General features: G+C 46.0%; 2 protein-coding genes across 3 annotated transcripts in view; both read left to right on the plus strand.

The window, feature by feature from the left end:
- Positions 1–78: 78 nt before the first annotated feature.
- Positions 79–13,374, plus strand: ZMYND10 (zinc finger MYND-type containing 10). 2 transcript variants are annotated; one of them, XM_027837108.1, is made up of 13 exons: positions 79–251; positions 619–727; positions 7,168–7,284; positions 7,520–7,573; positions 8,187–8,291; positions 8,507–8,644; positions 8,847–8,935; positions 9,072–9,172; positions 9,718–9,890; positions 10,714–10,839; positions 11,083–11,204; positions 12,299–12,424; positions 12,732–13,374. In XM_027837108.1, exons 1-13 carry the CDS (start codon positions 160–162, stop codon positions 12,823–12,825), a joined length of 1,446 nt encoding a protein of 481 aa, XP_027692909.1. In that variant the 5' UTR covers positions 79–159; the 3' UTR covers positions 12,826–13,374. The 2 variants fall into 2 exon arrangements, with proteins under 2 accessions (XP_027692909.1, XP_027692910.1); XM_027837109.1 differs by lacking the exon at positions 8,187–8,291 and having other exon boundaries at positions 80–251.
- Positions 13,375–14,154: 780 nt separating this feature from the next.
- Positions 14,155–27,349, plus strand: part of RASSF1 (Ras association domain family member 1) — a 36,849-nt gene continuing 23,654 nt past the window's right edge. The window contains exons 1-2 of the mRNA XM_027836917.1: positions 14,155–14,830; positions 22,884–22,990. Coding sequence (XP_027692718.1) covers positions 14,500–14,830; positions 22,884–22,990 — 438 coding nt within the window. The 5' untranslated portion in view covers positions 14,155–14,499. The remainder of the gene's footprint in view (positions 14,831–22,883; positions 22,991–27,349) is intronic.

Genomic DNA, 27,349 nt, shown 5'->3' on the forward strand with positions numbered 1-27,349 from the left:
GCGTCCAGCAGGGGGCGTTGGCGCCCTGACGCGCGAGCCCTGCGTTTCCGTGGCGACGGCGACGCGTAACCGCTTTTTAACTACTGAGCGCCCCAAGCACGGCGCCGCGAGACGGCTGAATGGTGTTCGGACTTGCTTCCGTCCCACCACAGCCCGAGGATGGGGGACTTGGAGGTGCTGCTGCACGGAGAGGCCGAGGCCCTGGTGCAGGCCCTGCAGAGCTTCCCACTGTGGGAGATGGGATCCCAGGGGTGAGAGCTCCGAGCTGGGGGCGCGGGGACCACGCTCGTCGGCACGGACAGAGGGCTGCAGACCAGCCCCTAGAGTGGGCATAGAGGGCTTTGATTGAGACTGAAGATGTTCTGCCGGGCTTGTGGGGGCTGTACGGTGCCCCCCCCCCCTCCCCCAGGGTCCCAGACTGCAACTTCAAGTTCTCATTGTAGTTAGGGTGAGGGTCGTGGGTGGGAGAGAAGGGTTTTTCTGTTCTAAAAGCTGTGCCTGGTCAGGTAGACTAGAGACTAAGGTCAGCCCTACCCAGAAACGCCCCCTCCTTGGGGGACTACGTGGTGTCTGGAAGCTTCAAGGTTTTCTCCATCCCACTGAATCCCTTATGGCCAGGTGGTGTCAGCAGCATGAACAGCTGGAGAAGTTGAATATGCAGGCCATCCTGGATGCCTCATCCAGCCAGGGAGAGCCCATCCAGGAGCTGCTGGTCACCCATGGCAAGGTATGACGTGGCCCCCGGGCACTGGAGACTGCTGCTAAGAGAAGGCCAGATACCCATCCCCCCCCCTGCCCCCTCCCTCCCTTCCTGACAACAGGATAAGATCTTTGAGTAACTCACTTCCCTTCAGGAAGGCAGACATTGTCTGCTTCCTTCCCCATTGGAGGCTCAAGGCAAAGTAGAAGATCCAGTGGCCCCACTTGTACTGGTAGCAACCTGTGTGGTAGGGTCTGAATGACTCTGGGGGCTCTTAAGCCAAACTCTTTCTCTTTCTGACACCTCGATTTCACCAGTGGCCCTTTGTTCCCTGCAGGTAAATTTTAATATGAGAGAGGAGTTCTTATCCCCTTCAGATAAGGTATATATAACACAAACAAGACATCTAAAACGTATATCATCTATCCAGTGACCCCAGAGGGAGCTCAGGCCTGTACTCCACTGGCTCTGAAAGTGTTTCTCTTTTCTCTGTTCAAGTCCTCCTACCTCAGGGGAAACTCTTTTCCCCTTTCCATCAACAAAGCAAATTAGTAAGAATTTCTTTAGTTCTACCTACTGTGCCCAACTTTATGCTTCCTGCTGAGGGGAAATGCATTAGTCTAAGGTACCTTTTGATTCTAAACCCTATGAGCCAATAAACACTCATACAGATCACTCTGAAACTGTGAACTAGAAGGGCTAGGTTCTAGCTTTGTCCTAAAAGGGGGAAGGGAATAAGCATTAAGCACCTACTGTGTGCCAGGCACTGTACTAAGAAATGGCTAAGACTAGTCTCTGACCTCAAGGAGTTCACAGTCCTGTCTTAGAGGGGGAGTAAAAGCGAAACAAGGAAAATGTTCAATGGGGGCAGCTAGGTGGCGCAGTGGATAGAGCACCGGCCCTGAAGTCAGGAGGACCTGAGTTCAAATCCCGCCTCAGACCAAACACTTGACACTTACTAGTTGTGTGACCCTGAGCAAGTCACTTAACCCCCACTGCCTAAAAGGAAAAAAAAAATGTAAAAAAAAAAAGAAAATGTTCAATGGCAACAGCAGATTTCAGTAAGAGTTTGACGTAACAGTGTTGTAGAGTTATATACACAAATGTACAATAAGACACATTAAGTGTTTGTAGGGATTCTGAAAAGGGAGAAAAGACGTGGAATCAGGAGACCTGGCTTCAGATACCAGCTCCCAGCAGCTGCTAGCTGGAGGACAACAGGCCTTCAATTCCTTACCTATAAGCTTACTTTCCTGGGCTGTTAGGGAAGCACTTTGTAAACCTTAAAGCATGATGGAAATGGATAGAATTAGCTGGGCTAGTCAGAGAAATCAGGGTCCAATTTTAAGAATAAGAAGCTGGATTAGGGATTGGCCTCAAGACTACATGTGGCCTTCTAGGACCTTGGGTTTGGCCTGTTGACAGAGTCCAAGTTTTCAAATCCTTTTGTTAAGGAGATTTGTTCTGTGAAGTTTGGATTCAGTCAAAGAGCTGAACTTGAGGACCTAGAGGGCCACATGTGGCCTTGAGGCAGCAGGTTCCCCTCTCCCCCATCAGACCCTTGAAAAAACAAACCTCACTGAAGAAACTGTGGGTTTCCTTCTCAATTCATCTAGCATTTGTTAAGCACCTGCTGTATGACCAAAACAGCCCCTGCCCTTAATAAACTTACATTCTACTGGAGTGAAGGAACCTGTATAAAGATAAGGAAATACAAAGAAATGGGGCCTGAAAGGCAGTGTTCAAAGGCTCACAGTTGAGATAGGGAATATATGGCAGAAAGAACAGCTTGGTTGGAATGGCAAGGACATGACAGGGAGTAATTTCTAAACAGTCTAGAAAGATAAACAGTAGCATTTTCCCTTGAGCATTTTATCTCTTCCCTCTGTCCTTGTTGCTCTGCACATCCATTCTGTGGAGACCTAAAAACTAGGTTTCCCATAGAGTTGTACATTTTGCTACTCTCCCAAGGTTGACTCTGCCCATGGGAAGGCTTACCAGGTGCTACAAAGAGAACTACCCACTGATAATAAGCCCCTGAAAAATGTTCAGCCTCACTAATACTCAGAGATGCAAATTGGTTTAACTTGGAAGAACCACCTCACCAGTCCATCAAACTTGCAAAAATTAAAAACAACTAAACTCAGTGCTGGTGGGCTTCTGGAGAAGAAGGTATGCTCACTTGTTACTGGTGGAGCATCTCTGTTGAGAGCAACCTAGTTATACCCTTTGACCCATCAGTATCAATATCATGAATAAACCCAGAAAGTGTTATCAAAAGCAACAAAACAGCACTCTTTGTAGTTGCAAAAAAAAGGGGGGGGGGGCAATCTGAATGTCCAAATGGCTAAATAAATTGTGGTACATTAATATACTAGAGTACTGTAGTTCAAAAGACCAAGGAATATAAAGAATTATGGAAGGATCTTTATGAAATGCTTTAAAGCCAAAAAAAAAAAGCAGAACTAAAAATGAGCAAAGAATTCTGATGTAGGAAATGACTGAAAAACTATGACATTTCATGTACCAAAATTAATTTAAATAATCAATACAAAGCAAATATACTGGAATTGATATTCAATATTAAATTTATCAACTAGAAGAGTGGCTACATACATTGTAGGACATTAATGTAATGGCTTACTCTAATGCAATTAATATGGGCAATTATGAGGAATACTAGGAAATCTGGAAAATTGAAAAATTCGGAACCAGAAGAATGGAGTGCTCACTAACTAGGCTGATTTGGATAACTGCACAAAAGGTTGTCCTGGAGCCTTGAAATGACTGGAAAGTTGTCAGAGCACTAATAAATCAACCTTTAATGGATTAGGAATTCTCTGAGCAATCTTTGAGGTTACTTAACCCTGGATCAGATTTTGTCTGAACACCTGATTTGCATACCTTTCTCTCCGACTTTGTGACTAACTTCTAGAATTAGGACCCCTATATTCTGGAGTATGGAGCTGGAATGGAAAAGGGACAGTGAGAGAAAAGGATGTGGAAGAAAACCACTAATTGCATTTTGGGATTTTTGATACAAGTCTGATAGAAACATTGTATTATTGTAATCTTGAGCATTTTTCTTAGAGAAAATCCAAAAGGACAGAAAGCTATCCTGACTTTTTGAAAATCTCACCCAAACCATTTTGAGTTAAAATTTATTGTTCTCCTAAACAGAGATAAAATTCCACAATAAGCTAAATCATAGTAACGGCATTCTGGTAACAGAATTACAGTGGCAGCAAATTTTCCTACAACTGTTTAATCTCTCTGCAATTCGTCCTCCGTGGATTCTTCTTTCTGCCCAGTCAAAGGTGAACACAAGAAATGCTTCTATCAAAGTCTCCTTCCTTTTCTAAGTTTGATCACTCCCCTAATTCGGTGGGGGATCAAGGGCCCCTAGCCCTTGACAGGTCACTGCCCTCATTCTATCCTGACTTAGTTTTAGACTTATGTTAGGCCTTTGAAAAAGACATTTAAAAAGATTTCAAACTAATATTGATTGACCTTTTTTTTTTAGGTGGGACCAAGGACTTCAGAATAAATTGTCCTTAGCACAAAGCCTGGCACAGAGTAGACACAGTAAATGTTTGTTGACTTGTCCTCATGGAGTGTTTATAATACAAGGTATCCCAAAAGTCTTAGTGTAGTTTTACTAGCTTAAAACTATTAGTTTTCAGTTAAAATTAATATAACTAAAACTTAGTTTATTTTAGTGCAGTTTTAAGCTAGTAAAACTGCATTAAGACTTGGGACAGGCTGTATGTAGTCTAAAGAAGAAATGGGGGGGGGGCAGCTAGGTGGTGCAGTGGGTGCAGCATTTGGCCCTGGAGTCAGGAGGACCTGAGTTCAAATCCAGCCTCAGACACTTGACACTTACTAGTTCTATGACCCTGGGCAAGTCACTTAACCCCATTGCCTAGCCAAAAAGAAAAAAGAAAAGAAAAGAAAGAAATGGGAGGAGGAGGAGTTTTGTTATGTTTGCACCATAGGAAGCTCCTAGAGTCAACATCCTTGGCTACAATGACCACAAAAATAAAAGTGGAAATAGGATGTTGACGAGCAGGCCCTCAGCCAAGACAAGGCCTGAAGCCAGCATTTCAGCTAGCTAGAGAGTTTTTAGATTGAGCCTGGGTTTCCTCAACTGTAAAATGGGGAAAATGCAGTACCTACCTCCCAGTTTAATGGTGAAGGTCAGATGAGATGGCATGCATATGTCAGCACACTTTTCAAACCTTAAGATGCAGTATTTTGCTCTTCCAGCTAATATATCCATAAAGATAGTCTGAACAAGAACTTGCAGCCTGTGGACTCCTGAAGGCTGGGGGTCAGGGAGGACTATGAGATGGGGGAGTCAGGACGAGGACCTGGTTTCAGGAAGAAGGGGAAAAGGTGGTGAGCATTGAGGAGCTCAGGGAGCTGGATGGGACCTTAGAAAATGGGAGAAGGCTGACCTGCTGGACACCACACTGGGCCTAGAGAGCAGAGCCACGGTTCAAACACGTGAGCTTGTGACACCAGTCCAGAATCCAGGGCTCTTTCCACCATGCCACAGCCTCTCTGTGATATAAGAAAACACTAGGACGGTGGGACACGGGTCCAATCACTGAGCCACTGTGCTGCCCATTCCTCATCAGCCCACCGAAGAGAGAGAATCATCCCTGCCCTGCTCACCCCACAGGGTGTCTATGAACAAGATGTCTTATAAACTTCAAAGTAAGATGTAAATTTAAGTTGTTGCCTTGAGTTCAGTTTTGTAAACGAGACCTGTCCTCTTCCCCCATTGCTGGTTTCCCCATTTCCGGCCCCCCAAATAAAATAGTGTTTAGTCTTTTACTCATCAAAGCCTTGGGATTGGGTAAGATGTCCAGAGGGCTTAGAAGAGAGCTGGGCTCTGGTCCTCAGATAGCCTTCCTGCTTTAGGCCCCTAGAACTGTAGAAAACAAAGTGACTATTAACCACAACCCCATCACACCGAATGCTTATTTGTGACCATCCACTTCTTCTGAGGGAGAAGATAAGCAAGGAGTTCGAAGCATGAGATATTGATTGTCTTACTAGTCAAATGGATTCTCTGGGGGCAGCTAGGTGGTGCAGTAGATAGAGCAGCGGCCCTGAAGTCAGGAGGACCTGAGTTCAAATCTGGCCTCAGATCAAACACTTGACACTTACTAGCTATGTGACCCTGGGCAAGTCACTTAACCCCAATTGCTTAAAAAAACCAAATGGATTCTCTTTTTTGAGTAGTCCCCTGTAAATATTTACTACAGAGGTTTACAGTGTGTCTGCATAGAATCCTTGTGTGTTTGAAGTTGTATTCATATAAGATAAATACCATTACAATTAATTTGGGACTATAAAATCATTTCCTTATACTTGGAATTGCATTGTAATAAATACTATAGCCGGAAGTGACCCTGAGCACTCAGTCATCTTTACTTTGTTAGCTGAGCTCAAGGAGGAATATAGTACACACATGCACATCCCATAAAAATTCCACTAATGATTTTTAAATTGGGGAAACTCACCATAATCATCCTCAGCAGCCTTCTATCACTTGTGCTCAGAAACTCCACTACCCAATACAGGATAAGAGAGACCGAGACAGAGGGAGTTTGTCTGAAAAAGATGAAGGGGGTGGGGGAAGTAGAGAGCTGCAGGCTGGGTATGAGCCCAAAAAGCCAGTGCGTCTTTGGGTAGCATGATTAGACTCCTGCCTCCATCCCCAGAGCAACGAGGTGACCCTGGCCCCTGCCCTGGTCAGACCATAGCAAGGTTTGGGTGTCCAGTTATGGAAGCAACAGTTTAAGAAGGACATTGATAATGATGTAAGACAATTCCAAAAGACTCATGATGGAAAATGCTATCCACATCCAGAGAAACAACTATGGAGTCTGAATGCAGATTGAAGCGTACTAATTTCTCTCTTTTTTTTTCTTTCTTGTGGTTTTTCCCTTTTGTTCAGATCCTTCTTTCACAACATGACTAATGTGGAAAAAAATAAAATAAAATGAAAAAAAATGACATTAATAAGCTAGGAAGCAACTGGAACGGTAAAGGGCATTACGTTCCTGTCATGTAAGAGGCTGAAAGAATTGGGGATATTTAGCTTGAAGAGAAGACTCATGGAAAACCTAATGGTTTCTTCCAAATACTTGAAGACTCATGTGAGAGATTCTATTTGTTCTACTGATTTTCAAAGGCAGAACCAGGAACAATGGAGAGAAGTAGCAAAGGGGAAAGGTTAGGTTCGATGTCAGGAAAAGCTTGGCGATAATTAGCGCTATCCAGAAGTGAAATGGTCTGCCTTGGGAGCTGGCAGCTGCCCCACCCCCATGGGCCAGGCATGTGGGAGTAGTGCTTCCCACCAAAAATGAAGATGGGCTCACTGGCAGCTGAGACCCCTTCTATCTCGAAAAGTCTGTGATGAGGCTTGCGTCTCTTGTCTCCTCCTGTACCGCCAGATCCCGACTCTAATCGAGGAGCTGATTTCTGTGGAGATGTGGAAGCAGAAGGTGTTCCCCATTCTGTGCAAGCTAGAAGATTTCAAACCCCATAACACCTTTCCTATTTACATGGTGGTGAGAGCAGCAGGGGACCCTGGACACTCTGTGTTCCCCCCCCCCCCCCCACCTGCTTCGCAGGTGCCTCACCCATGTCCCCTCCCTTCCTCCTGGCCCCAGCTAGGGCTCTAGACTAAGTTGGATAAGTAAATCTCAGAGGACGGGTGTCCCATCCCATAGAGCTGGGCTGTGGGCAGGAAGTGGGCCTGGGATTTCTCTCCCGAGTGTGCTTTCCTCCTCCTCTCCTGCCCAGGTGCACCACGAGGCCTCCGTCATCAACCTTCTGGAGACTGTCTTCTTCCACAAGGTGAGCCTGGTCCACCCTCAGCAAGGAGTACTGAACAGCTTTTGGCACTGGGAATAAGATGGGAACAGATCTGTAAAGCCCAGGGAGGAGGCTTGTGGAATGAAATGATGGTAGCCTTGAGTTCACTGGGCAGCCTTGACTGAGATGAGAAAAGGAAGCTGGGACTGGAGCCAGAGCTCATCCCTGCTAGTTCAGGTGTCGCCTTTGGCACACATACAGGCTTTGTGACCCTGGGAAAGTTGGTTAATCTCCCTGTGCCCAAGGACAATAGTGTCAGCCTCAAATAGAAGGGATCCCTGCAGGGCACATATTGACTCAGAAAACCACCTGTTAACATTGTCTCTGTTCCACTGAATATTTACTTTGTTAAACATTTCTTTATTTTAATCTTGTTAAGGATGTCCTTGGAGTGTCAGGGTCCTCTGCTTCCACACCTCTACTCGAGGCCCTTAAAACTTTCAGTTTTAGAGAGAAGTTGGCAGAGAAGATACCAGCTTGGACTGGTACAAGGAATTTCCTTCTCTAGGAATTCCCTATACCAGTGAAATCACAGTTCTAACCCTTAACCTTGAGTAGAGTCATTTGATTATATCCCACTCTCTCCCCATTGTAGCCCTGCCGACTTTGCCCCAGGCCCCCTGACTGCTTGCTGGCTCCTTACCTGACCCCAGCTTCCTGGGCTGGGACTTCTGGGCCAAGTGAAAAGAGCACAGACACTGTAGGTCAGGTCAGGGGAGAAGGGAGGGTGGTACAATGGTGCTGTGCCCATCTGACAGGGCTCCTGGGCAAGAACCACGGTGTTTCTGGTATACTTGAAGGTCTTTAGAGATGGAAGGGGTCCAGTGCCCCTCCCAAGGGAAAGAGGATTCAGACCCCGAGGCTAGCACCATGTGCCTCTCACTCACATCCCTTCATCTTTCCTTTCTTTCTTAGGAAGTATGTGACTCAGCCGAGGACTCCATTTTGGACTTGATTGACTATTGTCACCGAAAGCTGACCCTCCTGGTGGCCCAGAACAGCTCTGGAGGCTTCTCAGTGCCTGAAGGAGAGTTTGAGCTTTCACCTCTGCAGGTACCTTGGGTACCCCACCCCTGCCCCCCTTCCCCACCAAAGCTGACTCTTTCCAGCCCAGGCAGTGGCTCCTTTGAAGAGCCAATGTCCCTCTAGCCCAGGCTGAGCAGGATGAGACTCCTTGGCCAGAGAAAGGGGGCCTGCCCCTACTGAAAACCTGTTTTTCCCATGGTCCCCACCATGCCCTCCCCATACCCTCCAGGAGCTGCAGAAGCAGGCCCAAACCATGGAGTTTGCGATCTCTCTGAAGGCCCTTTCTGTGCTGCGCTACATCACGGACAGTGTGGACAGGTGAGTGGTGTGGCCGCTACAGAGCCGCCTTCCCTGATTTCCTCCCAGGAGAGGTCCCTGGCGGGGGGGGGGGGGGGGTGGAGAGGGGCCGAGGGGGCAGCTCTGCTCTGATTCCCACGATGCCTGCCCTCTGCAGCCTGTCTCTGAGCACCCTGACCCGTATGCTGAGCACCCACAATCTGCCTTGCCTCCTGGTGGAGCTGCTGGAAAACAGCCCCTGGTATGGCCAGGAAGGAGGTGAGTTTGTTCCCCGGGAAGTTCCCCTTACTCAGGAAGCTTTCTGGCCCTCGTCCAGAGAAAAGGAAGATGCACAGAGCACCCCGAGCTCGGCTCAGGACCAGCAGGGGGCCTGAGCCCCAGAGGCCAGTTATAGATCCTGGGTCTGTGTCTGTGACGCCTCAGGTCAGGAACAGTGACCATCTAGAGCATTTGTTGTGTTCCTACGATTAAAGACCGCTGTGAGATGCCAAAAGTAAATGAAAATCTCTCAGAATTCCACAAGTATATTTGAAAATCAAACCTACCTTCCCAGCAGGATCTGAGCTCAGTCCACATCTCCCTGCGCATCCTGTGATCAGGATGTAGAGGCGTAGAGGGTCTCAGAACTGGAGGGGAACTTGGCTGCAGTCTGTTCTTGGCCCTTTATCTTGCAGATCAAGAAGCTAAGACCTGAAGAAATTGAGAGCCTTGTCCATGATCCTAAAGCAAGTCAGTGGCAGAGCTTAGGGCAGCCCCTGGCCTCTGACACCTCTCCCGTCCCCTCTCCATTGCTTTTTTCTCAGGCCAGCTGAAGAGGTTTGAGGGGGGCAGGTGGCAAATAGTGACCGCCAAGGACTATCCGAAACTGACCAAGATAGATGGGCAGGTGTGGATCGCCCTGTACAACCTGCTGCTCAACCCTCAATGCCAGGCCAAGTATAACCTCACTGGCTTCAACAAGAACCAGCTCCTTAGGGTGGGTCATGCTAAGAGTGTTAGGGGGGGGGGCGGGGCAGGGGACATCCAGCCCTCGTAGATGCCCCATTGCCCCCCCCCGGGCTCCTAGTCTCTCTGCTCTAGCCCTGCCATTGCTGCTGCCGCCCCTCGCCAACTGGCCACAACTCTCCTCCCTCTTAGTTGGGCCAGAGAGGGATGGCTGTTTTCAAAAACCTTTCTGTAGTCTGGCCAAGGAGGTAAAGGAGCAAAGTCCCCCAGGTGGCTGGATTTGGTGGAGGGCCCTGAACAGGGGTCTCAGTGTTGGTTAAGTTTGATTCATTCCAGTTGGCTGGCATGGCTTCTAAGCCCAGGGTACCTTCCCTCCCTCCTCCCTGCCCTGTCCCAGTGGTATCGGAAAGGATCCTGGATCCCCAGGTCACACTTCACCCACTAGAATGACTCCTTCCCCTCAACCCTTCCCTCCCTGAGAAAGCCACCTCAATACACCCTTTTCAGATCTTGGCCATCAAACTGTCTTTCCTCTGTCACCACTGCCCATAGCACACACATGCACACATATACACATATACACACACACACACACACACACTCCCCTCCATGGCAAGGGTCCAGTTGGAATTCTGTTCAGCATACCAATGCATCACTGCCTCAAGTGGAAAGAAAAACCAGCTCTTTAGCTGCATGTACTCATGTTTGAGAGTAGTGACTGCTCAGCCCATGTCTCTCTCCCTTCCCTGATGAGGCTTGGAGGACAGAATCCAGGGCATTAGGGAACGTTTCAGAGATCTTCTCCTGGGCTCCCTGGATCTTTCTGGTAGCTTCCCTTGGCTCTGTTCCCCCAGCTCCGGGCCTTGCTCACTGACATCCTGCTGGACCAGATCCCCAACCTGGTGGAGCTACAGCGCTTCCTGAGCCACCTGGCACTCACTGAGCCCCACCCTCCCAAAAAGGACCTGGTGATGGAGCAGGTATCGACAGAGGGAAAAGGCAGATGGCTGCCCAGCCCAGCCTACAGAAGATCTGACCAGTCAGTGTCCTGTTGGACAGTGGGTCCAATGGTTAGAGGACTGTCAATGAGGCCAGACCCCTGGGTTCTCTTACTGGCACAGCTAAGCATGTTGTGGCCTTGAATGACTCAACTTCTACCATATTCTTTGGCTCCTCAACTTGCTGGTCAAGGCCTTCTCCCATTCTGTGACCTTTCCCCACAGATCCCAGAAATCTGGAGCCAGCTAGAGAGGAAGAACGGGGGCAAGTGGCAGGCCATTGCAAAATACCAACTGAAGCACATCTTTAGCCCCTCTGAGCAGGAGCTTCGTCTGCAGGCCAGAAGGTAGGCTGGGGGGCAACGCCAGACCCACCCACCCTTAAGAGGGATTTATCCTGAGTCTCGAGGGTCCCTGATTCCTGAAAACTTAAGAGAGCACCAGCTCTTTCCTCGTCAGGCTGGTCAAGATGGGACCATTGCCCTCAGCCTGGGCCAGGCCTGTCACTTTTCTCTGCTTTCTAAACCTTAGCCTGAGCTTGGGGCTCCCCTGATTTTCCTAGCCCTTGACTTCTTGGCCACTCCACTGCTCCTGCTACCATAACTGGTCTCTGCTCCCTCTCTATTTATTATCCTTATTGGCCACATGTCCCAAAAGAAAAGTTTCCAAGATATATTTTATAAAGAAATGATCCATTCAAAGGAACATTCCAGGGCAGGTTAATTAGACATGTTCATGTAAAACAAATTGACTCAATTCTAGCTTAGGCAGTGACTTAGTTTCCAAGCACATCTGTCTAGCTAATGTTTTCCTAGCCAGGTTTGGCCCAAGATTCCCTCTAGTTCATAGGCCACAGTCAAGAATGGTTTCTTCCATCCCAGAGCAAGTCCCCAAGACCAGTGATTTGGGATCCACCCACTTGGGTTCCTGGAATCAAGCTCATTGGGTTGTTCTATAACCCCCAGATCCCTGTCAGCCAATCAAGCAGTCTCATAATAACATGGCTGGTCTGGAGGTGCACCACTTCTACATTCCTAACTAATCCTAGGACCATGGCATTTAGAGCTGGGAGGGACCTGAGAGAACACTTGATATAGCCCCTAGGTTTCTGTACTTGGACTGAGAGAAGAGAAACTGAGAGCCAGAGAAGCGAAGACACTTGTCCACAGTCAAAAAGGCAGCAAGTAGCAAAATCTAGATTTAAACCCATGTCCTCTAGTTTCAGATCCAGTGTCCTTACCTCAAGTTACCCTCCGGGACCCCCATCAAAAAAAAAAAACAAAAAAAAAAACATGGAGATACAAAAGGATCCAGGCAGTATTATGGAATATCACCTCAAAATATATAACCCCGCATCTCTCGACAGAGCACCTAGACCAAATACCATGGTCATACTAGTCACCCTTCTCTAGGCCCCCCTTTTTCCTGTGTTCTTCTCCAGGTGGGCAGAGACCTACAAGCTGGATGTGATAGAGGCACTGAACCCTGAGAAGCCCAAGTGTGCCTCCTGCAATGCTGAGGCCTCCAAGCGATGCTCTCGCTGCCAGAATGAGTGGTACTGTAAGCGGTATGTTCACCACTGTGCCCAAAACTGCTTGCCCACAACCTCAGCCCCCCTTCTTCCCTTCCCTCTCCCAGGAAGTAGAACCTCCCCAAACACGATCCAAGGCTCTGGAGCAGCCTGGGCTTTAGGGGTCTGGTGCCTCCAGGAGCTCCCACTGAGAGGCCAAATCTCATTAGCCCAGGGGTGGCATTCACTCTAGGATTCAGACAAAAGGGTCAGGTCCCCGGGGCCCATGGACCCATTCCTTTCTTAGGACAACGGCTAAGCAGAACCTCATTGAGCCTCAGTTGCCCCTCTTCCTCTTGAACAGGGAATGCCAGGTAAAACACTGGCAGAAGCACCGAAAATCCTGTGACTTAATGGCCAAGTCGATGGACAGTGTGAAGGAGGAGGTCAAAGCCTAGTAGTAGCTGCTGCTCATTTACCCTCGTGGTATCCCATCATGCCAAGCCCCCACCTACCCAAGGCCCCAGAGTGCCCCACTATTCTAGTTATTCTAGTGCCCCTCCCCCACACACACACCCTAGCACGCCAGGCCAGACCGGTCCACAGACTCCCACATCAGGCAGAGGCCACTGCTTGCTCTCTGCCCTTCCTGGTCTGAATCCCTGGTAACCCATTCATTCTTGCCTAGCCCTGCAGCTCCAAACGTGTGCCTCAGCTCTCAGGACAGTCCAGACTACATGAGTCTGGGACAGAGGAGGGTTCCTTCGATTCTTGGGAGCTGGGGCTGGGTACTTCCGGAGATCCTTCCCCCTTCCTTCTTGCCCTGGGGAAGGGGGAGGGGGAATTCTAGAGAGGGTGAGTCCTCACAGGGACCTAGAGAAAGGAGGGAGTAAGGTCGAGTTGCTGAGACTTCCCTCCCCTTTCTGAGAGTCTGTGGCAGGATAGTGCGGATGTGGGGTACCTTCTTCCTCTCTGTAAAGCACAGTAAATGCTTTCTTTTGAGAAAAGAAGCTTCTGTCTGCTTGCAGCGCTAAACCGCCCTAGCTTGGCCCCACTCTTCTAAGGCTTGCCTAGTGATGGGATGGGGATGGCTTTGGAAGAGGGCTGAGGCTGCTTCCTGTGGAGCCAGGCCGGGCCTCCAAGAGAAAGGGAAGGAGGGGGAAAGCAACAGAAGATGAGGCAGGCGGGACGCTGCTCCGGGAGCCAGGGTTAGCTGGGCTCTTGCTCAGAGGGGCCTCCCCCTGCACCCCTCTTCAGCCTAAGGACAGCACGAAGCACTGCCCCATTTGGCACTCGTGCTTCTAAGGTCCAACTTCCTTCCCCACGCCGCAAACGTTCTCAGACCATTGCCTTTCCCTGTAGAGGATAAAGTGGACCCCTGTGGCTCCTTCATCCCCACTTGGCACATTTCTGGTCTGGTTCTCTCGGATTCCCTCCCCTCCAGTTGTTCCCTCCCTGCGCTTGTTTCCCGCCCCCGAGTCAAAGGCTGAGTTCTGCCAGCCCCCTCCCTGACTCTAGTTTCCATTGCGTGGCTTTGACTCCGGAGATCTTAGCAAACCGAGGCAGGGCCCCTGGGTTGGGGCGGGGCCGGTTGTCAAACACTGCCCGAGCCTTCGAAGTGGGGGCCGGGGACGGGGTGCGGGGGAGCGTACTCTAGCCTCCGAAGGCGCTAGGAATTGGAAGGGCTGGCTCCGCCCTAGTCGTGCTCCTGCTGCTCTGAGTCCACTGGGACCCATAGGGGAGGAGGAGGAGGAGGAGGAGGAGGAGGAGGAGGAGGAGGCAAAAACCTCTGCTATCCATCCCAGGAGGGGCAGAGCCAAGGCGAGGGAACCGCCAGCAGCGAGAGGGGCCGAGAGTCAGGGTGCTGAGCGGTCCACCGAGCCCGAGAGGCAAAGATCAAGATGGACAGAGAACTAAAGAAAAGGGCAGAGAGAGGCTGAACTTAGGCTGGGGGGGAGGGGGAGGATGGGAGGATGGGAAGGAAGTGGAGAACGAAGCAGTAACTGTACCAGCTAAAGAGCACTGAGAGGACTGACCAAAACAGGCAGGACTACTCCCTGCCCGGCCAGAGAGTGGCTTCTCTGCTCCGTGCCCAGCCACAGCTGGGTCCCGGGACCCCTGGAGAGGCAGTGATGTCTGCAGAGCCGGAACTGATCGAGCTGCGGAACTTGGTCCGGTCCCCCGACGGCCTACGGGGGCAGGAGACTGGCCGGAGCCCGGGCCCTCGGAGTCCAGGCCGGCTGGAGCGCGCCAATGCGCTGCGCATAGCCCCGGGCCGCGGTCCAGACGTGCTGCTCCGCGGCCGTCAAGTCCGTCTGCTGGGCGGCCACAGCGATCCCCGACTCACGGCCGGACCGGGCCGGGGCCACTGCTTCCGCCCGTCAGGGCCTGGCACCCACACTTGGTGCGACCTCTGTGGGGACTTCATCTGGGGCGTCATTCGCAAAGGCCTGCAATGTGTCCGTGAGTACTGGGGTCTCTAAATACGGGGGGGGGTGGGGGGGGGAGCCTGCACTCTAGACCGCTGAGGCTCAAAGTGCTCAAGTGTGACCACGTGGGAGCTGCTATGAACTGTGCCTTCGGGAGTAAGTGTCCTGCCTGCCGGGTCCATGGCTTGGGGAGTGTGGATACGGGCGAGAACATCTTAGTTCCTAAGGAAACGGGATCCGGGATTTTCTATGCACCTGTAGCTAGCTGTACATTGCTTTGACCGCTGTCGTTAGCCAGGTTAGTTACAGTACTCAAGCAGCAGTATGAGTGTACCTAAGGTGGAGGTGTTGGGGAGCCCCCGCGGGCTGTCAGGAAAGGGCCCTTGGTGCAAATCACAGCCTCGGACCCACATTTGTAATAGGTTTTCCCTCTCCACATTCCTTCACTATGACCATGGGGGGAGGTGATGACCTTGTGGCCAGCAGCTACATCCGAGACCCTATCACCATCCCAAGACCAATTAGTAAGTTCTTTTAAGACTTCAGCAGCATAAGCTCCTGCTCCCCAACCACAACGCTCCAGAAGGTGGAAGCCACAGCTTCAGTGTTCGGTCAGATTTGACCTGCTATGGCTGAAGTTTGCCTTTGGCCAATCCCAGGAAGAAGGTCTTGGCTGCTAAACCTTAGCGTGCTGCATTGCATTACATTGCAGGGCAAATATTTAACCTACTTACTGGGCAAACCGTCCCAAAGCACTTTGAACAACATTTGCATAGAAACTATGAATGTGCTCATTTCCAAGGATTCTTATCTACAAATTAAAACTGGCCTGGCCTGACACTTCTCTCCCACTGCCCCACCCCTGCTCGCAGCTCGGGTTGGGCCACCCCGAAGCTTCATTTTGCTTTCTGTTGTCTTGCCTGCCTCCTCCTCAGTAGGGTATTACTGGATTGGGGTACTGGTGCCCTCTACCCAAATGCCTCATTGTGTATGGAAGAGACAGGAGGTTTCTCCAGGTTTGGCCAATGCAGCACTGGCCCATTATACCAACCAGGAAAGGCTCTGAATGCAGCCTTGGTGATGTCAGTGCTTGGAGGACCAGTCTAATGAAGGACAGCGAACATCTTCACAGGAAAACAAGACTGCTAAGTGTTTGTTTTTGGAATGGACGGGGGTTTGTGGTTTTTGTTTATTTGTTTTTTGCTTCAGTGACCCATAGAAAATGGCTAGGGGTCCTGTGGAACCCCCTCCCAAAAATTGCTCAATGACACAGAAGATCTGTGGGGAAGGAACAGAAGGTGCTAGGATTCACACAGTTCTTGGACAGTCAACAAACATAAATTTAACGGTTGATATTTTAAGCTCCATCTTTGCCCAGTGACACAAGCTGACACGTTATTGGAGAACAGGATGTTAATACTCTAACTATTGATAAAATTAGAAAGAGGGCATTAAATCTAAGCGTAGCCAGGGCTCACAGCTTCTTCTAGGAGAAGCAAATGATGGGAGTTGATTTCCTGTCCAAAGGCAACAAGAAACATCATTTAATGTAACATTTGAATCATCTTATCTTCACAGTGCTCAGACTGTGCGTAAGCAAACAAAACACCATATAATCATTTGACATTCAGCCAAACTTCAATTCATTGAGCACCTACTGTGTGCCGTGCAATGTGACCAGTGCTAGGGATACAAAGAATAAAAAACCCTTCCCCACAAGAAGCATAAGTTATGGGGGGGGGGGGGGTGGCATGCCCATAAATAAGTAAATAAAAATACATATGAAGCAAATACAAATTAATTGAGGAGTTCGGACTGCAACTGGGTGAACTAATGGATAAGAAGGCTAGATTTGGAGTCAGGAAGATCCAAATTTCAGTCCTGCCTCAGACACTCATTAGCCATGTGTTGTTGTTCAGTCATTTTCATTCTTGTCCAACTCTTTTTGGGGGTTTTCTTGGCAAAGATACTGGAGTGGTTTGCCATTTCCTCCTCCAGCTCATTTTGCAGATGAGGAAACTGAGACAAACAGGGTTAAGTGACTTGCCCAAGGTCATACAGCTAGTAAGTGTCTGAGGGCAGATTTGAACTCAGGAAGATGAGTCTTCCTGACTCCAGGCCAGGCGCTCCATGCACTATGGCACCACCTAGCTGTCATTCGCTTAACTCTTCTTCTCTCCTCTTCCTGCTTCCTCACCTATAAAATGAGGGATTTGGAGTCAATGGCGCCAAAGGTCTTTTCCAGCTCTAAATCTATGCTCTCTCGAACCAGGGGACCAGCATAGGCCCCCCGTAAGAGCTCACGTGAGCTGGTAGAAGTGGAGGTAGGTGGGCATTCCAGGCAAAGCGGAACAGACAGCCTGTGCATAAGACAAGAGAGGAGAGAGGCAATAGTGTTACAGCCAGGATTGGAGGCCGAAGCTAGGTGGTAAAGATTTTAAATGCCAACAGCAGTTTACGTTTTATCCTGGAAGCAATAAGGAGCCCCCCTGTAGCTTCTGGGTGAGATGAGTGACATTGCCAGACATGTCGTGCATGAGGCCTCTCAATTTGGCTGCTGTGTAGAGAATGAGAGGAGGGAGATGTTAAGCAGAGATACCAAACAAGACATTGCAGTAGTTCAGGTTGAAAGCTGATGAGACAAGGTCTCAGGAGTAATGAAGGTCATATGTCTGAATTTCTTACATAAGGAAGAGAATGCAGAAATGATAGAAAGAACTTGACAACCAAGTCGTACAAAGTAAGTCAACACACATCTTAGCACTTGGTGACTTTGTTATGAAAGTAAAGAGAATGACAGTCATGTTAGAAAATATAGTTCTGAATCAAGAAATGAATGTGGAGAAAAATGTGTGTACTACTGAGAAGCCTCACTCTGCACATCATGAATAATTTCTTTGAAGAAAAGAGTTAGAAGGTGCTAGGAAGAGTAAACACCAAAGATAAAATTTTAAAAAAAAAGAGAGAGAGAGAGAGAGAAAATAAAAGACTATCTCACCAGACAGGAAATGACTGGTTATTGCAAACTAGTCAAGCCAAAATCTGCTGTCAGTGTATGTATGGACAGAGTATCAAATACCTAGCACAAAAAAACAAAGTAAACACCAGAATAGAAAGTAAAAATGAAAAAAGTCTGAACAATTAGAGTAGTCTCAATCCAACCTGTTTAAACAATCTATTGATCCTAAAAAATAAGAATTGGACAAAAGTAAAGACATTGACAATCACCATTCCTTAATGAAATCTAACTGATGTAAAACGAGGAGGCCAGAAATTGCTCCCAGCACACTTAATTTATTTTCAAGTGTAGGTCAATACTTGTTTAGGGTACGAGTTCATTTGTTTAACTTTGAGAAGGGAGACAAAGACTTTGAGTGATTATTCCCAAAACAGTGAAAAGCAGTTAAGAAAATGAATCTGTGAAGAGATTAGGACAAGATCCAATCGTTACATATTGTTATCTTCTCAGTAGAATGTAAACTTCTTGAGAACTGGGACTATTTTATTCTTTCTCTGTAAACACTTCTTTCTCTCTTCAACTAGGAAGACTTGAACTGAGTTGGCAGTCATGATTAGAACCCAACTGTGAGATCAGCTGTGTTCCTTTGGGGGAGGGGGGAAAGAAAGGGAGAGCTTTTAGAAATACCATATAGGAGGAGTCTATTGCAGTAGGTCGCACTGAGGGTTGATGAGGTCTGGAGTTCAAGGACCAAACACTGTAACACAGGAATCATAATGAAATACACTCCCCACCTCCAGATGGAAAGGTGTGATGGATTCACAGCAAAGATTGAAACTTTCTAGACATGGCCAGTGTGGGAATTTGTTTTACCTGCCTATACATGTTTGTAATAACTTTTGATTTTTTTGCTTTCGCATTGTGGGGTTGGGGAAGGAAAGAATGCTGACCTGAAAACATAATGAAATTCAATTTAAAAAGAAAGCATAGTTAATTTTAAAAACTAATATATTTTTTTAAATGGTGAATAGACAAAATGAAAAATGCTAGAGAGGACATAATTTGAAATGCATTTAGGATTGCTTTTTCAAAATATCTTAGAGAAGGAAGATTCCAAAAGGATCAAAAAGATTAAATGGTTTTCCCCCCTCCACTCCCCCATCCCAAAAAAGGGACCAAGATGGCATCAGCAACTACTAAGCAATACTTTCTTGTTCTTATACTATTTTTATTAAACTGGTCTATACTCAGATTGCCAGTGAGATAAAGAAAACATGGAAAGGGGACAGTCAGGCTTTTGTTGGTGATTTTCTACAGAAGATTATAGTTGTATGGGCTTTGTGGCCGTACAATTGGATTGAGAGGCTTATCAAATGTGTAAGTTCCCACAGTTTCTATGATGGTGGGGGTTTTTTTTGTTTGGTTGGTTTTTGTTTTTGTCTTTTTTTTTTAACGCACTTTAAAAGGGTCTGGTGAAAGAAGGTGTCTTCTGAGGTGGGTATGAGAGATGGGACTGTGGCATTACTACTGCTCAGTTTCCCACTGCATATCACTATGAAGTGTTGATACATACTCACCTAAGATGTTTGCCAGTGCTGTTACCACCTGCTGTTACAGATGTTCTGTGTGGAGTCTAAACAAAAGATTGTCTGTTTATATACAGGTTCTCCAAATTTGTCCATTTGCCCATGATAAAAGCTATTTTTCTAAAAAAGCCTCCTCAAGGGGGCAGATAGGTGGCGCAGTGGATAGAGTACCGGCCCTGAAGTCAGGAGGACTTGAGTTCAAATCCGGCCTCAGACACATAACACTTACTAGCTGTGTGACCCTGGGCAAGTCACTTAACCCCATTACCTAGGCAAAAAAAAAAAAGCCTCCTCAAGGGGCAGCTAAGTGGCACAGTGGATAGAGCTCTGGCCTTGGAGTCAGGAGGACCTGAGTTCAAATCCAGCCTCAGACACTTAACTAGCTGTATGATCCTGGGCAAGTCACTTACCCCCAATTGCCTCACCAAGAAGCTAAAAAGATTTAAAAAATTAAAAAATAAAAAAGCCTCCTCAGTGAGATCTATAGTAACATGAAAGAGATCTGGCTAACTATTGGTACTATGGAAACACAAAATACTTAGACAAACACATTATCCATACTATGACATTAGCTGCAATCATTTATGAAGTACCTACTGTATGACAGATGCTATGCTAGGTGCTGGAGATACAAAGACAAAAATGAAACTGTCCCTGGCTTTGAGGAGATTACATTCTATTATCTCACCATCATCTTTTTGTGGCTGACATTCATATAGCACATAGGTTCCCAAAGAGAGCAATACCCCCTGGGGGTGCTGAAATGATCTTGGGCAAGGCGGTAGTAGCCTCAGATGCAATTGGGGGCATTGAATAAAGACAAGGGGGCAGTGGAAGCATAAGGAAAGAAGAGAAGAAAACTTTGAAAAACAGTTTGTACATGTATAGTGATTACATTATTTTCCAAATAAACACACAAGGTGAAAGTTATAACCGATCAGTGGTCAAGTCCACCGACAGGTCTTAACAAGCAAGTGTTGGCAAGCAAGCCTGTTGTGCATTGTCAAGAAGTCCAGCGTGCATGGGCAGGAATATGTGCATGTAATGACTTGTTTACAATATGATACTATACAGTTACATGATGCAATATTGCATCATCAAAATTTCAATGCAGGAAAAAGCCACAAATTTACAATATATTAAATTTAAGATGTGTCTTTTTAAAAAATGTTTTATAATTTTTGAAATTATGCAAATTTCAAAAAAAATCATTAATGGGTTAAAGAAAGTAGATTTCCAGGGGGGCACTGAGTAATTTTTTTTAAAGGGGACCAAATAAGTTTGGGAATGTCTGATACAGCATCTTAAAGCCTACACAGCTCTTTCTACATATGATCAAATTTGATTCTCATAACAGCCTTGGGAGGCAGGTTACTACAGCTATTATTATTCTCATTGTATAGATGTGGGAACTTAGACACAGGTTGTGTGACAGCAGTACCCATGGTCATACAGCCTTAAGAGGCAAAGTTGGGATTTGAACTCAGATCTTCTTGACTTCAAGTCCAACACTCTCTGCGGCAGCCATTCTCAAACTTTTTAGCCTCAGGACCTCTTTACCTTCTTAAAAATTATTGAGCCTTGCCCCCTTGCCAAGAGTTCTGTTATGTGGGTTATATCTATTGCCATTTACCATATTAGGCATTTAAATGGCTTTATATTATTGTGAAAGTATTTTTGACCTCATGGACTCCCTGAAAGAGTCTCAGGCACTCCAAGAGGTCCGTAGACCATGGACGTACTGCCTCCATGATGTCTCGGGGTGCCTCTGACTGGCAGGAAGCCTTTTGACTAAGTCTGTCTGTCTGTCTCTCTAGTTAGACCTTAGATGCTGCTGGTGTGCTTGCTGCTGGCAGATGCTGAAGTCAAAATGGGGCAGGAATATTCATTTAGTTGGATCACATTTGGAAAATGTTACAGCAAGGCATCTTTTAAACTACCAGTAGTTTGCTGATGATGACTGAATCTCAAAACACCATAATCTCTAAAGAATCATACTGAGCAGTAAGTTAGTAGCATGCCTTGGGTATGAGAAGTGGCCATTTGGACACAAAAAGAGATGAGTTAGTTGAGAAACAAGAATGTGAAATAATAGTGGTAGAGTCCAAATGGTACAATGAGATACTAATAGATACCCAATATATACTAATAGATACCATTGAGATACCCTGAGATATAAATAGATCCAGAGGAAGGTTTCCAGTCCCTTGAGTAGATCCTCCTATCTAGTTTGGAGGTGGGGGGGAGACCAGAATCACGAGGATAGATGAACCTTTACCAGTGGAGAAATTTATACACAAGGGCAAAATCAAAATGTCAAACTATGTGACTGTTTGTCCTCACAGAATATACGAGACAGTATTAGGCTATATATCATTGTGTGTGCAACAGTATATCATATATAAAGGTATCAACATGTGGCAACAGTATCAGGATGTATATATGTGTAATGTTATTGTTTTGTTTCAGTCCTTTCAGTCCTGCCCGACTCTTCCTGACCTCATTTAGGGTTAAGATACTGGAGTGGTTTGCCATTCCTTCTCCAGCTCATTTTACACATGAGGAAACTGAGGCAGACAAGGTTAAGTGACTTGCCCAGGGTCAAACAGCTAGTAAATGTCTGAGGCCAGATTTGAACTCAGGAAGGTAAGTCTTCCTGACTCCAGGCCTGGCACTCTATCCATTGCACCACCTAGCTGTGCAATATGTCCATGCAAAATGTGACCGTGTAATAATGATGTTCAAATTTATCGGTTTTCTGTGAAGTTTAAAGTTTTAATGTATCAATGAGGTTCTGAAATAGAACAGTTTAATTTGTGAAGAAAGAATAAGTGTAGTTGAGGACTCTGTCAGTGAGACACAGATCTGTGTATGAAGGCACCAGTGCAACAAACATGTAGCTTATGAAGGTTTCCATGTACCGTGTAACTGGGTGGTTTGTGAATGTATCAGGGTACCTATTTATCAGGTTTTATCAGTACAAATGTATCAATATTTTTCTAAGAGAGCTTGAGACTAAGCATAGTATACATCGGTAGAGAGTCAATGTGTATTGCTCTGCTGAACATCTCCCTCAGCTTGTGCATGTATCTTTGTGTGTGTAAGTGTATCAGTAGCCTTTGCCTATCATTGGTGTGTTAAAGTTTCACCATGGCATGGGAATGCATTAATGCACAGCTGAATCCACAAAATGTCATTCTTTCTCTGCCTTAGTTAAAGCATAACCGGGTTGGGAGAGTACAGAAGTCCAGGGGGGAAGGGAGGAGGAGGGGAGGCACCTGCTACATTTGAGCAGCTGGAAGGTGGAGACTTCGATCCCCACAAGATGGGGACATTGGTCCTCAGTACCTTGACGGCCCATTTCAGGCAGTTCCTTTCAGTCCAGCCTTCTGGAAGGATGTGTTCTCCCCAACAAGTCCACCAGGGGGACCTGGAGAACCATGAGAATTTCTGGCTCCCAGGACTGGGACAGTGGGTTTTGGGAGATGGAAAAGGAATGGGGCCTGTCCCTTTGACTCACTGTCTTTTCCTCCTTTCCCCAGACTGCAAGTTTACTTGCCATTACCGATGCCGGGCCCTGATCCGCTTAGACTGTTGTGGTCCCCGTGAATTGAGCTTGGAACCTACCTTGGAAAGAGACACCAATGTGGTATGGCTATCCTGGTGGTCTGTAGCATTTGGGTGGTAGGACTGCTGGGATGACTAAGTTGGGAAGGTTGAAGGGCTGTGGGAAATGCCTTCCTCTTGGGAGTCAATGGAAAAAGCAATGGATTTATTATCAGAAGACTTGAGTTTGAATTCCAGCTTTGCCATGTTCTGCCTGTATAACTTAGGGAAAAGTCACTTAAACTTTCAAGCCTCATCTCCTTTCTAAATAAAAGGATTGGAGTAGAATAGTTAGATGATGGGTAGAGCTCTCTTCGAGTTCTAAAGTCTAGGATCCTTATGAAATGGAGACCTGGAAATGGGACTTTCTTGAAGTCACACAAGCCAAAGGCAGAACCAGGACAAGAACTGAGTTCTGCCGGCTCCTAGTCCAATATCCTCTCTCCTGAGAAGCTGGTCTTGGAAATGCAGTCTACAACACTCAAGGAAGGGCAGTTAGCCTGGGCATTAACATGCATGTACCTCCAGCCCAATCCATTTGTCCAGGTGACCCCAGAACCAAGGCACCTAGGCCACTACACTGTACTGACCAGGGTGTCATGCAGCCTTGCTTGAAGGAGGCTCTCTCTCTTCTGGGGTAGTACATTACATTGTGGGATAGATACTCCTTTTTTGGCAAACTTTTCTTTATTTCAAGCCTAAGTCCATATTTCTTCAGCATCTATTCATTGGTCCTCATTCTGCCCTTTGGAGCCAAGCAGATCAACTACAATCCTTTTCCCATACAAAAGCCCTTCCTATACTGAAAGACAGCTTTTGCACAGCCCTGAAGTCTTCTCTTCTCCAGACTAAACATGTCCATTTCTTTCAACTGTTCCTTCTATGATCTTGAGGCTTTTTCCCAATGTGGTCACCCATCTCTCTAACTTATTAATATCCTTCCTCAAACACTGTGCCCAGAACTGAATGTAGCACTTCAGATATGATCTTGCCAGGGTCACGTAGAGACAGACTGTCACCTCTCGCCCTAGACATGCTCCCCTCTTAATGTAGACTATCAATTTTTTTTATATTGATGCATTTTATTTTGATACCACATTCATTTGCAAATATACACCTCCTTTCCTCCCAAACCCATCAAACCCTCCCCAGTGACAAATATTTAAAAAGAAAAAACAGCTTGGGAAAAAAACCACCAACATTCTGTGTCCAGCAGCATATTCCATATTTCACAGCCAGAGTCTGCCACCTTTCCAGTAAAGGGAACATATATTTGCTCATCTCCTCACAACCAAGTTTGCCTGGCATTCAGTTTAATTTTATTGTTGTCTCCATTTACACAGTTTCAGTTGTGTGGTTTTTACTTTCCATATTCGTTCATGTAAGTCCCTACATGATTCTCAGAATTCTTGATATTGATTGTTTTGTATAGCACAGCAATATTCCATTGCATGCATGCCACCTACTATGTTTCTAATTAATGATAATAATTGATGTGGCACCTACTATGTTTCCAATTAATATCAGCTCTTTTGACTGCTATATTACACTGGTGTCCAATAGGCTTGCAGTCTACTAAAATTCTCATACCATTTTCACAGGAAATGCAATATTGCAATGTTTCCTTCACCTTGTACTTGTGAAATTGATTTTTTGAATTAAGTTGTGATACTTATATTTAGTTGTATTATATTTAATTCAGTCAGCCCAGCGTTTTAACTTGTTGAAACCTTGTTGGATGCTATCATATAATATTTTAGCTTCTTTTCATCTACATATTTGATAAAAAGTGTCATATTGCCTTTATCCAAATCATTAATACAAATGTTAAAAATGGCATTTCATCAGATTCCTGGGTCACTCTATTTGAGGGCCTCTTTCTAAGTTGATATTGAACAGTAATGTAATGACTACTCTTTGGATTTGACCGTTCACCCAATTCTGAATGTCATGTACCATTGTCTAATTCCCCTCACTCCATCTTGTTCTCCAGAGTAACATGAGAGATTTAGTCAAATGTAAGCTGCATCAACAGCATTACCTTGTCTAGATTAATAACATTGGGGTTTTTTTGTTTGTTTGTTTGTTTGTTTTTTTGTTTGTTTGTTTTTAGGCAATTGGGGTTAAGTGACTTGCCCAGAGTCACACAGCTAGTAAGTGTCAAGTGTTTGGTCTGAAGTCGGATTTGAACTCGGGTCCTCCTGACTTCAGGGATGGCACTCTACCCACTGCGCCACCTAGCTGCCCCAACATTATTTAAAAAACAATATGACATTGGCCTGGCATGACCTGTTTTTGACTAAGCCATGCTGGCTCCTTGTGATTGTGGCTGCCTTTTCTAGATGTTTTTTACCATGAATGAAATCAAGCTCCTTGGTCAATGGTTTGCAGATTCCACTCTCTTCTCTCCTGAAAACCTGGACAGCATTTGCCTCTTTTCAATCCTTCAGTGTCCTTCCTGTTCTCCATACTCTGGCAATGATTACTAACCTGGTGGCCCAGCAGTCACACTGAAAGGTTTTTTAAATCAATTTTTACTGATATCTTTTTTCCACCAAAATTTCCTCCACTATACTCCCTCTCCACTTTCCCAGAGAGGCATCCCATGTAACAAATAATCTTTTTAAAGAAAAAAAAAGGAGGAAAAAACCAGTAAAACTGATTGCTATAACCAAAAAAGGTCTGAAAATATATGTGATGTACCATACCCGTGGGCTTCCAGCCTATAGAAATGAGTGAGTGAAAACATCTCATATCTCTTCTTCGGATGCTTGCTCTTTGTAATTTTCCATTTTGTTTTATAATTTGATTTTTTGTTCATTTGCATTATTGTAGTCATTATATATTATTTTCTGACTCTGCATACTTCACCCTGCATCAGTTCATGCTTCTCTGTATTCCTCATATTTATAATTTCTTTCAGCACAGTAATATTCCATTATATTCATGTGCCACAATATGTTTAGCCATTCCCCAATTGATGGACATCTACTTCATTTCCAATTCTTTGCTATCACAGAAAACACTGCTATAAATCTTTTTGTATATATGGGGATTTTCTTATTATTAATGGCTTCCTTATAAAGCACTTATTAAGCATCTACTATGTGCCAGCCACTGTGCTAAGTGCTTGTTTCCTTCCTTTCTTCTTTCTTGGTGTGTAATTCTAGTAATGGAATCTCTCAGTCAGAGGGTATGAACATGTTAGGCACTTTCTTTGCATGATTCCAAGTTTCTTTCCAAAATGGTCATACTGATTCACAGCTCCACCAACAATGTACCAGTGTGCCTGTCTTTCCACAACCTCTCAACCATGTACTATTCCTCTCTTTTGTCATCTTTGCCAGTTTGCAGTCAGTGAGGTAAAACCTCAGGGCTGTTTTGATTTGTATTTCTCTAATTATTATTGGTGGTTTGGAGAATTCTTTCATATGGTTGTTAAAAGTTTGCAGTTCTTTTGAGAATTGTTTATTCATGTTATCTGACCACTTATCTCTTGGAGAATGGTTTTTGGTCATACATTCATACATAAATACATATGTATGTTAGTTGTTGTTTCCCTATAGCCAGCTTCCCTATTTATCCTAGTGCATTGAAAATTTTTGAATAGGGAGTGACATGAGACCTGCACCTTAGGGAAATTACCTTGGCAGCTATGTGAAGGAATGATTAGGGAGAGGGGAGGCTAAAAGCAGGGAGACACAGTAGGGGGGCATTACAGTAGTCCATAGAAGAGGTGATATGAGGGGAGTGGCATGTATCTGGAGAGATGGGGATAGTTGGGAGAGATGTTGTCGGAGTAGAATCAGCAAATGATTGGATATAGGGATGGAAGGAAAGGGATGATTCTAAGATTGACTCCAATGTTGCAAACCTGGATCACTAGACGTGTGGTGGTTTTGTCAACAGAAATTTTTAGAATAAGGGTAGGTTAGGTTTGTTGTGTAGGTTTGTTGTGTGTAGGTTTAATGTGGTCTGACTACGGGTCAACTACGTGGAGATCCAGGAGACATTTGGTGACACAGGATTTAAGAGAGAGATTATAACTGGACATTCAGATTTGGAGCTTATTTTCTTAGAGCTGGTTCCTAGCCACATCAAGGTAGATGATATCAACAGAAGAGAAAACAGAGAAAGAGGTGTTGGGAGCCTGAAGAAAACCCATGCTTAATGCATGGGTGCTGGACAATGAGCCAGTGAGCCAGGGGGTGGTCATACAGGAAGAAACAAAAACAGAAAACAGCCATTTCACAGAAGCCAGGAGAGGGGAGAGCATCCCTGAACATGAGGTGGTCAACAGTATTGAAGCTGCCAAAGAGGATGAAGAGGATGAAGACTGAGAAAAAGCCATCCAATGAAGCAGTTGAAATTATAAATGCCCTTGGAGGAAACAGTTCATTGG

Source organism: Vombatus ursinus, unplaced genomic scaffold (assembly GCF_900497805.2).
Source record: "Vombatus ursinus unplaced genomic scaffold, bare-nosed wombat genome assembly UNPS02014820.1, whole genome shotgun sequence".
NCBI classification, from domain to species: domain Eukaryota; kingdom Metazoa; phylum Chordata; class Mammalia; order Diprotodontia; family Vombatidae; genus Vombatus; species Vombatus ursinus.